The following is a 15,964-nucleotide window of genomic DNA, read 5'->3' as shown; positions in this document are numbered from 1 at the left end:
ACCACCATATAGTTCTGAATTAATTTTACACTGAGGAAGTTCTCGGATTCCCCCAAAAACTACAAAATCTGCACTTTCTAAAGTCTAGACCACTTTCATCTGTAGTTTGCAGATAGCCGTAGAGCCCTGTAATCTGTGTCTCATACACTGTCGGGTTAATGAAGATTTTGGGCCAGAATCGTGGGCTGTTAGGCTTTTTATGGCGGTAGTTTTCGGTGCTGCTCTTACTTGACCATTATAAACTATTTTAAAATACTAAATAGATAAAACCACATTGGCTCTTGGTGCCCGGCAATTAAACATTGATGTTAATTGCCTGTTATAGTAGACGATTATGAAGACAATAAAGATACGTTATTCAATATTAAAATATTGTTCATTTTCTGGTAAAGAAGGCTGCTCAAATTAGAAAATGTCAGAAATCATTATCTGTAATAGTAAATCACAAAATGTCAAGTAGCAGCGCAGCAGTAATATTAGATGTATTATATGAGAGAGATATAGACAGATACAGAGATAGATAAATGGATAATAGAGAGCAAGAGAGAACGATATGTAGATGATAGATAATACAGGGTAACATACAATAGAAAGAAAGAAAAGAGGGAAGGAAGGAAAACAAGAAAGAAAAGAAGGAAGGAGGTAAAGCAAGAAAGAAAAGAGGTAACGAAGGAAAGCAAGAAAGGAAGGAAAGCAAGGAAGAAAAGAAGGAAGGAGGGAAAGCAAGGAAGAAAAGAAGAAAGGAAGGAAAGCAAGAAAGTAAAGAGGTAACGAAGGAAAGCAAGAAAGAAAAGAAGGAAGGAAGGAAAGCAAGGAAGAAAAGAAGGTAACAAAGGAAAGCAAGGAAAAAAGAGGAAAGGAAGGAGGGAAAGCAAGGAAGAAAAGAAGGAAGGAAAGCAATAAAGTAAAGAGGTAACGAAGGAAAGAAAGAAGGAAGGAAAGCAAGAAAGAAAGGAAGGAAGGAGGGAAAGCAAGAAAGAAAAGAAGGTAACGAAGGAAAGCAAGAAAGAAAAGAGGGAAGGAAGGAAACAAGAAAGAAAAGAGGGAAGTAAGGAAACAAGAAAGAAAGAAGTAAGGAAGGCAAGAAAGAAAGAAGGAAGGAAGGCAAGAAAGAAAAGAAGGTAACGAAGGAAAGCAAGAAAGAAAAGAAGGAAGGAAGGAAAGCAAGGAAGAAAAGAAGGTAAAGGAAAGCAAGAAAGAAAAGAAGGAAGGAAAAAAGAGGAAAGGAAGGAGGGAAAGCAAGAAAGTAAAGAGGTAACGAAGGAAAGAAAGAAGGAAGGAAGGAAAGCAAGAAAGAAAAGAAGGAAGGAGGGAAAGCGAGAAAGAAAAGAAGGAAGGAGGGAAAGCAAGAAAGAAAAAAAGGAAGAAGGGAAAGCAAGAAAGAAAACAAGGAAGGAAGAAAAGCAAGAAAGAAAAGAGGTAACAAAGGAAAGCAAGAAAGAAAAGATGGAAAGCAAGAAAGAAGGGAAGGAGGGAAAGCAAGAAAGAAAAGAAGGTAACGAAGGAAAGAAAGAATAGGAGGGAAAGCAAGAAAGAAAAGAAGGTAACAAAGGAAAGAAAGAAGGGAAGGAGGGAAAGCAAGAAAGAAAAGAGGGAAGGAATGAAAGTAAGAAACAATGGCAACAGAGAGAGAAAAAGATATTGTAGGTATATTGATAGCATCGATCACAGAGTGAGAGATAGATAAAACATGAGTATCTTAACCAAATGGATTTCATGTAGACTGTAACAGGAGCTTTCTATGTAATAAAGTCCTGTGATTACAGCAGCATCAGCAATATACAGGCAGGTATAAGTGTGAGCACAGGGCTGTATAATGGGGAGGAGGGTTAGGCAGCAAATTTGAGTGGTAAATGTAATTTGAGCTTGCAGGCTTGTACAAAGAGCGACCAGAGCAGATCTTGGGGTGTATATATATATTAGCATGTGAGTCTGTGAGTTGGTTGATAGGTAGAGACATTGGACTACCATCTGGGGAGAGACATCCTTTTCTATAATCCATATCAAATCCATTGCACTTGTGTAAGTGTGTCAGTGACTAGCTTGTTAGTATTGAAAGTTTATGTCAACTTCCATGGAAAGAAAGTTTTGTGCTAATTTATTTTTCTCTGCTCGGTGTACAGGTAATGTGGGTATGTAATTTGTGCCGAAAACAACAAGAAATCCTCACAAAGTCAGGAGCCTGGTTCTACAACAGCGGGTCAAACACAGCACAGAAGGGCGGCGAAGAGGTGCAAGCAGGGCTCCAGAACGAAGAAGCACCTCAGGAGAAAAAGGCTAAATTACAAGAGCAATCCCAATACCAGGGACCCTCAGGGGACTTAATTACACCAGCCTCAGAAAAGAGCCGATCACAAGGAATCGTAAGGCAGGACTCCATTAAAAATGGATCTGGAGTGAAGCACTCGTCTGCTAGTGATCTGCCATCGGACAGGTAATGAGGGCTCTTCTACCTTATACATTTTACCCATTTATCACCTGAGGGGCAATCGGGGGCAGGGTGTGTTCATGTTTCTGCGTCTGCACTACAGTATATATATATATATATATATATATATATATATATATATATATATATATATATATATATATATACCGTACGTAACACTGACTGAAAGTCCTGTTATATAGATTGGAGCTAAGTTGTATTTTCTTACCCAATGCCTATTGTTTTATGCTGAATTATTGTCATATTTTCTACACTACACCTAATATCACTATATTACTGCAGGTTCTCATCACATTGTATACTTACCATAACAGGGTCCCTACACTAACACAGATAGATCCCTCCACTAACATGTCCTTCCTTCCTTCCTTCCTTCCCTTCCCTTCCCTTCCCTCCTTCCTTCCCTTCCTTCCCTTCCCTTCCTTCCCTTCCTCTGATCCTCTCTTCCAACCCCCCTCCTTTTTTCTTCCTCCTCTTCTTCCTTTTTACCTTCATTCTTCCTTTCCTCGCTCCCTCTCATTCTTCCTCCATTCTTCCCTTGTTTCTGCCTTTCCTTCCTACCTTGTGTATTTCTTTAACATAGAATAAGCCAGGGTCCTACCGATATTTACACATTCTTTATGTCTAAGGCCCAGAATTAGTCAAATATCATATTGTATCACATCCACCAGGATGTTCTGTCCAGGGTGGCCAACACTGCAGCCATACTGGAGAGCACGGTTTGATCTTAGCTATGGGACCTGTGTATACCACCAGACTCATCTGAAAAAAAAAAACAACAACTTTGAATTGTTATGCAAATAATGTAACAAGTGCACTGGGGGCGGGTCTTCAGCCCTGGGAGCACCGACCTTACTGCACAAGTAGGATGGGGGATGTCATAACAGTGGAAGGATCAGCTCTCAGTGCATGGGATGGCACAGGGCAGAGATGGTAGGGGTCTGAGTGCACAGCACTACTCCAGAGAGCTGCAGGCCCGCCTCCAGCACACCGACTGCCTATCATTTGCATAATAATTGAAAGTTATATTTTATTACAAATCTAATAATGTGTCATACATAACAGAGGTATGATGGGTATCTCTGTAACAAGGTGGTGGCTGGTGAAGATGCTCGGGAAGGTGGTAGAGTCCCTGTAATATACAGACATTTCTATTGTGGTGCACCAGCTGCAGCCTGCACAGTACTTACAGGTCGTGTCATTTTTCCTTGCAGCCGTCGATCAGAGCTCCCATTATACTGAGTGACACTTGCTTTTATAGGTATTTCTAGCAATCATTATAATAGGTAAGGATCCCTGGTTAGACCATAGCATTCAGCTAATCATTTGGCATTTGACGCCTCGGTATGTGCTCAATAGCTAATTTATGTGTAGGATCGGCATTAGGAAATGTCAATATGTATGCGACTGCATAAAGCGGCTTTATACTGACACCGGCAACTGCTACGGTTACTGGATTTTAGCTTACTGCAATGTATAAAGAGCGCAATGGGGTCAATGGGATTGGGGGAGCACCGAAAACTTAACACACATATATATATATATATATATATATATATATATATATATATATATATGTATATATACAGTCCTATGAAAAAGTTTGGGCACCCCTATTAATCTTAATCATTTTTAGTTCTAAATATTTTGGTGTTTGCAACAGCCATTTCAGTTTGATATATCTAATAACTGATGGACACAGTAATATTTCAGGATTGAAATGAGGTTTATTGTACTAACAGAAAATGCGCAATATGCATTAAACCAAAATTTGACCGGTGCAAAAGTATGGGCACCTCAACAGAAAAGTGACATTAATATTTAGTAGATCCTCCTTTTGCAAAGATAACAGCCTCTAGTCGCTTCCTGTAGCTTTTAATCAGTTCCTGGATCCTGGATGAAGGTATTTTGGACCATTTCTTTCTACAAAACAATTCAAGTTCAGTTTAGTTTGATGGTCGCCGAGCATGGACAGCCCACTCTCAAATGATCTGAAAACAAAGATTGTTCAACATAGTTGTTCAGGGGAAGGATACAAAACGTTGTCTCAGAGATTTAACCTGTCAGTTTCCACTGTGAGGAACATAGTAAGGAAATGGAAGACCACAGGGACAGTTCTTGTTAAGCCCAGAAGTGGCAGGCCAAGAAAAATATCAGAAAGGCAGAGAAGAAGAATGGTGAGAACAGTCAAGGACAATCCACAGACCACCTCCAAAGAGCTGCAGCATCATCTTGCTGCAGATGGTGTCACTGTGCATCGGTCAACTATACAGCGCACTTTGCACAAATAGAAGCTGTATGGGAGAGTGATGAGAAAGAAGCCGTTTCTGCACGTACGCCACAAATAGAGTTGCCTGAGGTATGAAAAAGCACATTTGGACAAGGCAGCTTCATTTTGGAAACAAAAATTGAGTTGTTTGGTTATAAAAAAAGGCGTTATGCATGGCGTCCAAAAAGAAACAGCATTCCAAGAAAAACACATGCTACCCACTGTAAAATTTGGTGGAGGTTCCATCATGCTTTGGGGCTGTGTGGCCAATGCCGGCACCGGGAATCTTGTTAAAGTTGAGGGTCGCATGGATTCCACTCAGTATCAGCAGATTCTTGAGAATAATGTTCAAGAATCAGTGACGAAGTTGAAGTTACGCCGGGGATGGATATTTCAGCAAGACAATGATCCAAAACACCGCTCCAAATCCTCAGGCATTCATGCAGAGGAACAATTACAATGTTCTGGAATGGCCATCCCAGTCCCCAGACCTGAATATCATTGAACATCTGTGGGATGATTTGAAGCGGGCTGTCCATGCTCGGCGACCATCTAACTTAACTGAACTTGAATTGTTTGTCCAAAATACCTTTATCCAGGATCCAGGAACTGATTAAAAGCTACAGGAAGCGACTAGAGGCTGTTATCTTTGCAAAAGGAGGATCTACTAAATATTAATGTCACTTTTCTGTTGAGGTGCCCATACTTTTGCACCGGTCAAATTTTGGTTTAATGCATATTGCACATTTTCTGTTAGTACAATAAACCTCATTTCAATCCTGAAATATTACTGTGTCCATCAGTTATTAGATATATCAAACTGAAATGGCTGCTGCAAACACCAAAATATTTAGAACTAAAAATGATTAAGATTAATAGGGGTGCCCAAACTTTTTCATAGGACTGTATATATATATATATATATATATATATATATATATATATATATATGTCCTGCTTTCTGCCCTTTTATCCATTACTCTTGTGTGAAAAGGAAAAGATTTATGGAAGTGCCCTAAATATTATATATAAAGTCATCTTAGTGCTGCTTTTCCTTTCCATACAATATTTAGGCCTATTTTTTTTAGGAAAAGGCCTCATTGTGCCATGTCCCCTATGAATCTTGACATGATTACATATTGCAGCAGGGGCAGCGAGACGATGGCAGCTTATTATAATACGACATGGACAGTGAAAGAATGGCACCGCATTTATATAATGTAAGCAAAGAATGGATGGCGCCTCAAAAACACCGTGGGCAGTGAGAGGACCAGGAACATACAGTATGTACTATAGACAGACCATTCACATGCTATGGATCTCCTGCAGTAGGCTAGCTTGTCTGCATCTCTTAAGGTGATCACAGGGACAAACCCAATTATTTTGAGGAACTGGCTGACCATACGTGAAAGGGCGCTGATTCTTCACTTTGATCTAGGGCTGTCAAGTCGGTAGGCTAGACCACCAGTAAATAAGTAACAAACCGCATTTAATTAATTATACAGAATTAATAAATGTATATTATAATGAAAAATTCATTGTTTTATAATTAGACTCAATAACTGGTCTCAGACTCCACGACCCTGCCTGTAATGTTGGGAAAAGAAGGCTTAGGAAGCGTGACTGTGGAGTCAGAGACATGGAGCTAGGCTAGGTTTTGGGTGGAGTTGAAGTCAGAAAAAAGTTCCAACTCCGTTTTTCATAGGAAGTCATTTGTGTTTTCATGAATTGGAGGATCTTAAGGGTAAGTTCACACAGGATTTTTGGTATGGAACCGTTCCGGCCCAAAATATGGGCCTAGTCGGGAGGGAGTGTCTTCAGGCGGATGTTGCGAGGCACAATCTGCCTGAAAAAATGAGCATGTCGCTTCTTTTTTTCCAGGAGCCGGATCTAAAGAACTGACCGGCTCCCACTGATTTCAATGGGAGCCGTCTTTTTGGTCAGGATTTTGGGGCTCATAATGAGTTAAGAGGTATAAAGCAAGAACTCATTTTATTTACCCCCCACCACTCCCATTCTGATACTACCTGGATTCCCTGCTGGTCCCTACTTCCTGTTATCTCTTGATACACAGGAAGTGCAGTTTAACCAATCACTGCTGAGGACAGTAATCAGCTTAGTGACTTTTCCTATGTATTAAGATGGACAAGGAAGTAGAGATCAGCAGGGGACCTAGATTTGGAGTGGGGATGGTGGTAGATCGGAGAGTTGAGTATCACTTTGTTTAATATTTTAACCCATTCTTAGCCTTTTGTAAAAAAAAAAAAAATAAAAGTTCACCCTTTTGTTGCTGCCCTGGAATTATAGTATGGGCCAAGCTCTCAGTTAGATACAAAGAGCATTGATAAGTTGGCACTTCATCTGAACATGGCCCGGGCATCGAGACGCTGGAAACTCATTAGCATACAGCCTGAATAATTTCCTAAATTCTTCAGCTCCAAACTAGAGTAGCGGAGAAAGTTAATGATAAAACATGACGAATAAATGGTGCCGTGCCCTGGTGAGGAAGCACAAAGCTCCGCGCCCCTCACAATGAGAGGCCGCACAATGCTGCACAACTGGAATTTTGCTCAACATTTGCTGCTAAATAGAATTGTCTGCACTACTATTTTAATGGTTTCTGCTGATGGCGATGGTCTGTTTGTCTTCTCGGCACACAATGACATTTTCGCATGTTCCTCTCCTCCTCCACATGACAATGCAGAGATGTAGCAGAGAGAAGGGATTGAAGGACTGTATTTAATAAATGCATGCTACAAGCCGCTCGCTGCAGCATTGTAAAGATGTCCATACACTTCCTAAATACATAAATGGGAGCCGCACGGTGTGCATTAGATAACACAAGGTTCATCATGCTGTTTGACTACATTACCTTTTACTATAAGTATTATATACAAGACCATTTATAGGTCCAATAGTCTGCCATAAATTACAGAAATATTCTTCTTGTCTATAGTTATACCTGAGGGTCCCCCTATATCTTAAGCATCACTCTAACCTTTTGATTTTGTATGGGGTGTCCTAACTTGCCCAAGATGGATGGAAGAATAGTCAGGCATGTTGAATGTTGTATGTCTAATACTTTTGCCAGCCGCGTACTCCCCTCTCCTCATGCAAAACACATGCACACTCGGCTGAACTATGCTCATTCAGCCCACAGGTATTCAAAGTGCATGGCCACCTTAAGAAAAGGAGTATAACACTTAAAGGTGTGCCATAATAAGGATTGAATAATAATTTTACACTTGCTGTGCTGGAAATGCGCTCCGCTCCTGGCGAGCCAATGACAGGCTTGTGTTTATACCCAGTAGCCAATCAGAAGATCTGTAGGGGAGGGAGAGAGCAGCAGCCTGAACCAATGGTGAGACAGGAGGCGTGTCTTAGATTCAGTTCACACAGCGGAAATTTTCAGATTTAGGAATTTGAAGCTGATTTTTTCCGCTTGACCAAATTCCGTGATATTCCATCCCTGCCAGGCCGTATTATTCCACCTCCAATTCAATGGAGGAATTTGCCTGAAGATAGGTCATGACTAGAGATGAGCGAGTACTATTCGAAACGGCCGTTTCAAATAGCACGCACCCATAGGAATGAATGGAAGTGGCCTGCACGCAGACGTCGCCGGCGGCCAGCTGCCTAACCCCCTGCGTGCCGGCTGCGTCCATTCATTCCTATGGGTGCGTGCTATTTGAAACAGCCTCGCTCATCTCTAGTCATGACGTTTAATTTTTTCAGGCAGAATTTGAAACTAAATTTGAGGCCGTATCCTAAGACTTGCTCAGACTCCCTGTAGCCACAATGGCTACATTGTAGTCATAGATCACAGCCTAGCTAAAAAGCAGCAAAGAGCAAATATCAGAGAACCTAAACCGCAAACAATGGTTAATAATCCTAATATGATATAAGCGTACAAGGGATTGGGCTAATCATGGGCTCATTGTTGCATACGCTGCTCCTGCACTGGCCCTTGCTGTCTGTATCCTCTACTAGCGGCATGTATTCCAAGCCCATGAGTATATTTTACTTCGACCTCATTTTCTGGCCTGTTCATTCCTGTAGAAGGTGATATTTTTCCGCTCCTCCTTGTCTCTGCAGCACATGTGTATCAGTAACAAGTGTAAATGTCACCCAGCCATTGACTGCATCTAGTAATTGTGTGTCAGCTAATCCACATCTCACAGAAAGGTCACCGTCATTAATTAATAACACCCGCATAAAAAACAAAAGTTTCTTCATGGCGAGTCTTACTGCGGAATTGATGGAGCAATGGGGTGTAAAAACGTACAGAAAGACTAAAGAGGAAAGATACCATGAGGAGCCTTTATGGAAAGTAGTGCATATAGACACCAAAAGCAAGGAGATGTTTGACTCCATTCACAGAATCTGACCCCTACTACATAGTGTTAAGGGGATATCGTCACTCCTTAGGGAGAGACCACCATTTAGGTGTGTGGAGTCTTATTAAGCCATTTGTGAAGAGGATCATGGGAAGAATATGCAAATCTGTCTTCCATGATGTAAATAGGATGGCAGTGCCTCAGTCATGCAGCCCAATAGAGGACGCTCCCTTTAACATCATGCCCGACCCACATCATTTGCAGCAAAGGCCTCTGGGAAGGTCGTATCTGCCTCAAAATCCTGATGAAAAAGACAGCACCCTTTGAAATCAATAGGAGCCGGTCAGTTCTTTTTTCCGGGAGCTGTTTGTTTCGGCTCCTGGAAAAAGAAGTGAGGTGCTCATTCTTCAGGCGGATTCACCTTGCGACCTCCGCCTGAAGACACTCCCTCCCGACTAGGCCCCTTTATTTGGGCCTAATCCGGAGCAGAGTGCGCGACTGGATGTCAGTGCGCTGCATCGGCATCCAGTCGCAGATACCCGTATTTTGGACCGGAACCTGAGGCGGCGGTCCAAAACCCCTGTGTGAACCTAACCTTACTCTCTGCACTCACACAGATCATTTGTTCTCAGCAGAGAATGAAGCAGGAAGCAGAAAGCAGACAGCGCTGTTCTCTGTATAGTGGCCAAACTCAATTACTGCAGCTTAGCCATCATGCAAGTGAATGGCAGCTGAACTACAATAACCTGGTTTGATCACAAGACAGCGCGGTCTGCTATATATGCTATATCCCTTTAACTGATTGGATAGTACAAAATTGCTCTTCTGTAAGGTGTGACCCCGTATTCTCTGCTGGGTAACTTATAACTTATCATAATGGTTTTATAGGGGCCATCCACATAGTTAAAGAACGATGTTATAGGCCCCCTCTGCTATTCTTTCCATACCTCCTCTGAATCGGTTTCTCTGGACTCTCTCTGACATTATTCCATCTTTTATCTTACATTTCAGTGTACTGAAGGATCCGTGAAACGGGCAGAAATAGGACATGACCTGTTCTTTGACTGTCTGATAAAACTAGTTGGGTGATAAGCGGTCTAATACACAGCAGGACGGCTTTTTCTGTTGAAAATTAAGCTGAAACTCTGGCACCCTTAGCTTAGTAAATCTCCCCAATATCTTCTTTGTATGCATTGGCATTCTGTAATTTAGTTAAATTTACTGTAATCCTTCTCCATTATAGACTGAATAGTGAATGTATAGGATTGCCTAATTCTTGTCACTATTGACCCTCCGCTATCATTTTGCTGGCCATTTGTCCAGGTGCCCTGTAAGCAGAAGACATCGTGTACCGTGTCTGTGGCATCACAGAGCTTTGTGTCACCTGCAAATAGAGAGAACGTGCCATGAAATCCAGTCTATGCATCATTTATAAGTGCAGTTTATATTTACAGTGTCAGATTGAGGAATCTGATTCTACGCGCCCATCGTCTTATTAGTCACATTGCTGTCAGTGTCGCCCCCTATGCTGAGCTGAAAGCATCCTCAGTTATAACTGCCTTGTATTACTCAGGGCTGAGCCCGGCCATACACATGAGATAGTGGGCAGCAGACATGTATGCTCAGCTTGGCCAGGTATGCATGGGTTTAGTGTCCCTTTAAGATAGGCTATAAATATCTGATCAGTACGGTGCCAACACAATGAGCTGTACGAGCCATAGCCAACATCCATACTATACACAGCAGTTGGCTCTAGTGCCTGTATAGTGGTGGGTGCTGGTAGTGCAGCTCAATTCCCATTGACTTCAGTAATGCCCAACCACTATATACAGAGCACAGGCCCGGGTTGTGTATAGTACGGACATTGGAGGAGACAGATCCGTGCAAGGACCCCCTGCCAACAAATCAGATATTTATGGCCTCTCCTAATGATAGACAATACATTTCTGATTCCTGTACAATCCCTTTAAAGGAGCAGGCCTATGTGAAATGCCTTTAATGCCATCACTTTGTGATCACTTCTTTATTTTGCGTCTACAGCTTGCGTTACCACCAGGACCATTACTATGTAACGTGTTTATGACTGATGACATTTGTACAGTGCTTTAGGCCTTGCGGGCCCTCTGTGCATTTGCCTACACCCTGGACGTGTTTTATGATGCACTTTAAATCCCACATCCTATCCGTGTGGGTTGTGTAAAATGATTATAGGGTCTCTGCATGAGATTAGCTCAGACGCAGAGTTAAACATGTGGCTCAGATACACAGATATGTGTAAGACAATTAACTTAAAGGATTTATGGCCAAACATGTGCCAAACACAGATCTTTCTTAAGGACGCCTCCTCGTCAGTCTCCTCGGTGCTAATCGGACCCTCTGCTCTTTCAGATCTGCCATTATACCGCATACGACAATTGTATGTATCCTTCATCTGTTACTATATTGCAGAGAATGTATAATTTATTACGTATCTTGGTAAAAACTTTATCTTTATTTAATTTTTATGTATCTTTTTGTAGCTCTTTGCAGGTCATGCAATATATGTTGGTTCAGTTTGCTAAGCAACCACCATCCTCCTTCTTATGGTGATCACCGCTTATGTATGTGTTTAATACTCTATCAACCCATCAAACACAGGCTTGTTTCGGGGAGTATAAAAATATATCTTACTCTGGAAATGATATGGTTTGTTCCCTATCTAAAAGCTGGGTATTAAAGAAGGAGAAAAGCTGAACTCATATTTAGGTTTATATGATAGAGGAGAGAAGCTGAGCTCTGTGATATATAGGGTTATATGATAGAGGAGAGAAGCTGAGCTCTGTGATATATAGGGTTATATGAGAGGAGAGAAGCTGAGCTCTGTGATATATAGGGTTATATGATAGAGGAGAGAAGCTGAGCTCTGTGATATATAGGATTATATGATAGAGGAGAGAAGCTGAGCTCTGTGATATATAGGATTATAAGATAGAGGAGAGAAGCTGAGCTCTGTGATATATAGGGTTATATGATAGAGGAGAGAAGCTGAGCTCTGTGATATATAGAGTTATATGATAGAGGGAGAGAAGCTGAGCTCTGTGATTTATAGGTTATATGATAGAGGAAAGAAGCTGAGCTCTGTGATATATTGGTTTATATGATAGAGGGAGAGAAGCTGAGCTCTGTGATATATAGGGTTATATGATAGAGGGAGAGAAGCTGAGCTCTGTGATTTATAGGTTATATGATAGAGGAGAGAAGCTGAGCTCTGTGATATATAGGGTTATATGATAGAGGAGAGAAGCTGAGCTCTGTGATATATAGGATTATATGATAGAGGAGAGAAGCTGAGCTCTGTGATATATAGGATTATATGATAGAGGAGAGAAGCTGAGCTCTGTGATATATAGGGTTATATGATAGAGGAGAGAAGCTGAGCTCTGTGATATATAGGGTTATATGATAGAGGAGAGAAGCTGAGCTCTGTGATATATAGGATTATATGATAGAGGAGAGAAGCTGAGCTCTGTGATATATAGGGTTATACAATGGAAGGAGAGAAGCTGAGCTCTGTGATATATAGGATTATATGATAGAGGAGAGAAGCTGAGCTCTGTGATATATAGGATTATATGATAGAGGAGAGAAGCTGAGCTCTGTGATATATAGGGTTATATGGTAGAGGAGAGAAGCTGAGCTCTGTGATATATAGGATTATATGATAGAGGAGAGAAGCTGAGCTCTGTGATATATAGGGTTATATGATAGAGGAGAGAAGCTGAGCTCTGTGATATATAGGGTTATATGATAGAGGAGAGAAGCTGAGCTCTGTGATATATAGGATGATATGATAGAGGAGAGAAGCTGAGCTCTGTGATATATAGGGTTATAGGATAGAGGAGAGAAGCTGAGCTCTGTGATATATAGGGTTATATGATAGAGGAGAGAGGCTGAGTTCTGTGATATATAGGGTTATATGATAGAGGAGAGAAGCTGAGCTCTGTGATATATAGGGTTATATGATAGAGGAGAGAAGCTGAGCTCTGTGATATATTGAATATATGATAGAGGAGAGAAGCTGAACTTGTCCGGAAATAGAAAGGTCTGGAAGGGAAACAGCACCTCATCCCTCAGCTTCTTAAATATTGAAATTGCTGCAATAAGGAATAAGACTGGGGCTGAAATGGGAGACATATTAAAGTCTTATGAGGAAGATTAAACTCCTAATCTTCTAAGGATGATTAGATTTCTAACACTGTGTAGTATGTTAAAGTATCGCGCTCTGACTTTGCTGCGGCCATTAGGATCTTGCGTATATGACACCGCTGCTTTCATTGAGTTAATGAACCAACTTTGTAATAAATCTGCACCCATAGGGCTTGGACAAGCATTCTCCGTGTAGGCCATTAAATGTGTACACATTGATTTACTGAGAGTGGGCGCGGGATGCTAGCGAACGCCAGAAGATCATGCCGCAACATTATCTGACACTTCAAAATATCCTATAAACATGCAACCAAATCTGTGATTTATGGCGATGTGCAAATACTGACTGCCAGAATTTTTTTGTTGGTTGTCCTTATAACAAGCGAAAAAGACAAATCCTTTTTTTTAAATGCCCACGTATTAGAAGGCCTGGGCCCGTGTTCTGAGGAGGACAACAGGGGTCTCTACCACCTTTCACTTTTCTTAAAGGGAATGTGCCAATGGAAAATGTTTTAAAGGGATTCTATCATTGGGATTTTGTATTTTTAACTAAGCCTATCTTCATGTAGCCTTTAGCTATTGTATGGCTATTGTAGACATATCTTTTGTTTTGCGATCAATGCAGCCAATTTTAAATTATGCAAATCAGTCTTCTTGGGCGTTACCCCCCCTCCCGCGTCATCATCCTGGACCTGCATCGCTGCTTGCTGTTCACTCCTTGTTCTCTTCATTCTTCCTTGTGCTGTCGGTGCAAATGAAATCTCACGCATGCGCTCCAGACTCCATCTTGAAAGGAGAAGGAGTGAACAGCAAGCAAGAAGGGGGCGGCGATTAATTTACTATCCTAATAGATGAACTAGCCAGTGATAGATTCCTGTGGAATTAAATATGTAACAAACTAGACATCTAATTACACAATAATAATAATTGTAAGATATACTGTATATACTCGAGTATAAGCCGAGTTTTTCAGCACAGTTTTTGTGCTGAAAAAGTGCGCCTCGGCTTATACTCGCGTCAATACGGTAATTAAAAATGTCACATGACTGGTCTGCAGTGAAAGGCATCTGTGGGAGGCCGCTGGAGCAGCGATAGGTGGGTGGTGAGGGAGCGCTGCCTCCAGGACTGCCCCAAGATGTTTCCAGAGCATCTTCTCTGCCTTGGAAACATCTTAAGGCGGCCCTGGAGACAGCGCTGCCTCGCCGACCACCTATCGGCATTAGTGCTGTTCCAGCGGCCTCCCACAGATGTCTTTTACTGCGGACCAGAGAAATTACCACTTGAGTCAATACGGTAATTGACTCAACCGTATTGACTCGGCTGCAGTGGGCCTCCGCTCCAGTCGCGGCCCCTCCCCCGACTACAATACACGCCGGGTGACGTGGCCATGTTCGCTCACGCCCGCACCCGCCGTATGTCGATGACGTCTTACTGCGTCTCAGCACAGGCGGCGTCATCACACCCCCTAGACCGAGACACAAGAGCAGCCACAGGAGAAGATGAGCAGTGGCGGGAGCAGCAGCGCGAGGTCGGTAAGTATGAGAACTTAATGTTTCTTTGTCCCCGGGCCTGCTCACTGCCGACCCCCGCGTCACCTTATACTATAGGCCGCGGAGGCCGTCAGTGAGTAGGCCCGAACCCCAGCCGCGATCCCACTGCCACTATTACCGTATTATACTCGGGGGGTCTTTTCAGACCCCCGAGTATAATAATCGGAGCCCCAGGGGAGGTGAGAGAAAATAATAAACAGTTTTACTCACCTCTCCGGGATCCGATGTTAATCCTAGCCGGCTTCAGGCCTATATGGTAAAATCCCAGATGTCACATGGTCTGAGATATTACCATATAGGCCCTAAGCCTGTGGTAGTAGTAATAGCCTGTTACTGCTAGCACAGACTTTGGGCCTGTACGGCAACAGGCTGCTACTGCTACCATAAGGCTTTGGGCCTGTATGATAATGCCCCAGACGTCTGGGGTGCCCTCACCTTTTTATGCCCTGTCTCTTTGGTCTGAACTTTTTGGTTACATTTTTATTAACTAACCGGCTTTAGTAATAAGACGACATCCAGTAGATCCTTTTTTTAACACTGTGATGGGGCAATTTTTTTCCAAGGGCTCTTGTGTGAGATGAACAATAGTAAGGGGTAAATACAGCCATCACAATGGAAAAAGTAAAAAGTTGTGTGGGCACATCCTGGAGCCTCCCGCACAGACAGACTTTTGCTATTAATTATGATCCTATATTATATCACTACTTGCTCTGTAGGAATATTCAGCTCCCGATGAATCTCGCCAGTGCCGGCCTTGTAACTTTTTCCACATCGCTCTAATTAACACCCATTGTTTATGGAGCGGCCAAAGACGATGACACAACAAAAACGTTCTGTAATCGGCTCCTGCAGTAACGCGGTAGAGAAATAAATTGCGCTAATTACCGCCAACCAGACCGGGAACACAGTCTACACATTACAGGCTCGCCCTTCAGTGACCCAAAGCCCCAGAGGAACCCAGAGTGGACAGGAACAATATTTTCAGCTGAGCTTCCTATTCTCAGTCCAATTTCCTAATTTATTGTGTGGTAATTTGGCCTGATATTCTGTTATAGCAATAGCATAAACTTAAACTATGGAGATCGGTATTTGCTAGCAAGGGTTTTGTGGACCCATGGTGATCTTTTGGGCCAGGTTAGAACCTCATTGGCATCCATAGCAGGAGCTGCCACCT

The 15,964-nt window shown here is 42.2% G+C and overlaps 1 protein-coding gene across 34 annotated transcripts in view; it reads left to right on the top strand.

The window, feature by feature from the left end:
• Positions 1-15,964, top strand: part of RIMS2 (regulating synaptic membrane exocytosis 2) — a 478,194-nt gene that overhangs the window by 117,274 nt on the left and 344,956 nt on the right. For all 34 annotated transcript variants that reach the window (XM_075270181.1, XM_075270178.1, XM_075270180.1 and 31 more), the window contains one exon: positions 2,124-2,434. In XM_075270181.1, the coding sequence (XP_075126282.1) occupies positions 2,124-2,434 (311 nt within the window). The remainder of the gene's footprint in view (positions 1-2,123; positions 2,435-15,964) is intronic.

Source organism: Leptodactylus fuscus, chromosome 4, assembly GCF_031893055.1.
Source record: "Leptodactylus fuscus isolate aLepFus1 chromosome 4, aLepFus1.hap2, whole genome shotgun sequence".
NCBI lineage: Eukaryota > Metazoa > Chordata > Amphibia > Anura > Leptodactylidae > Leptodactylus > Leptodactylus fuscus.
This window is presented reverse-complemented; position numbering and strand designations above follow the sequence as displayed.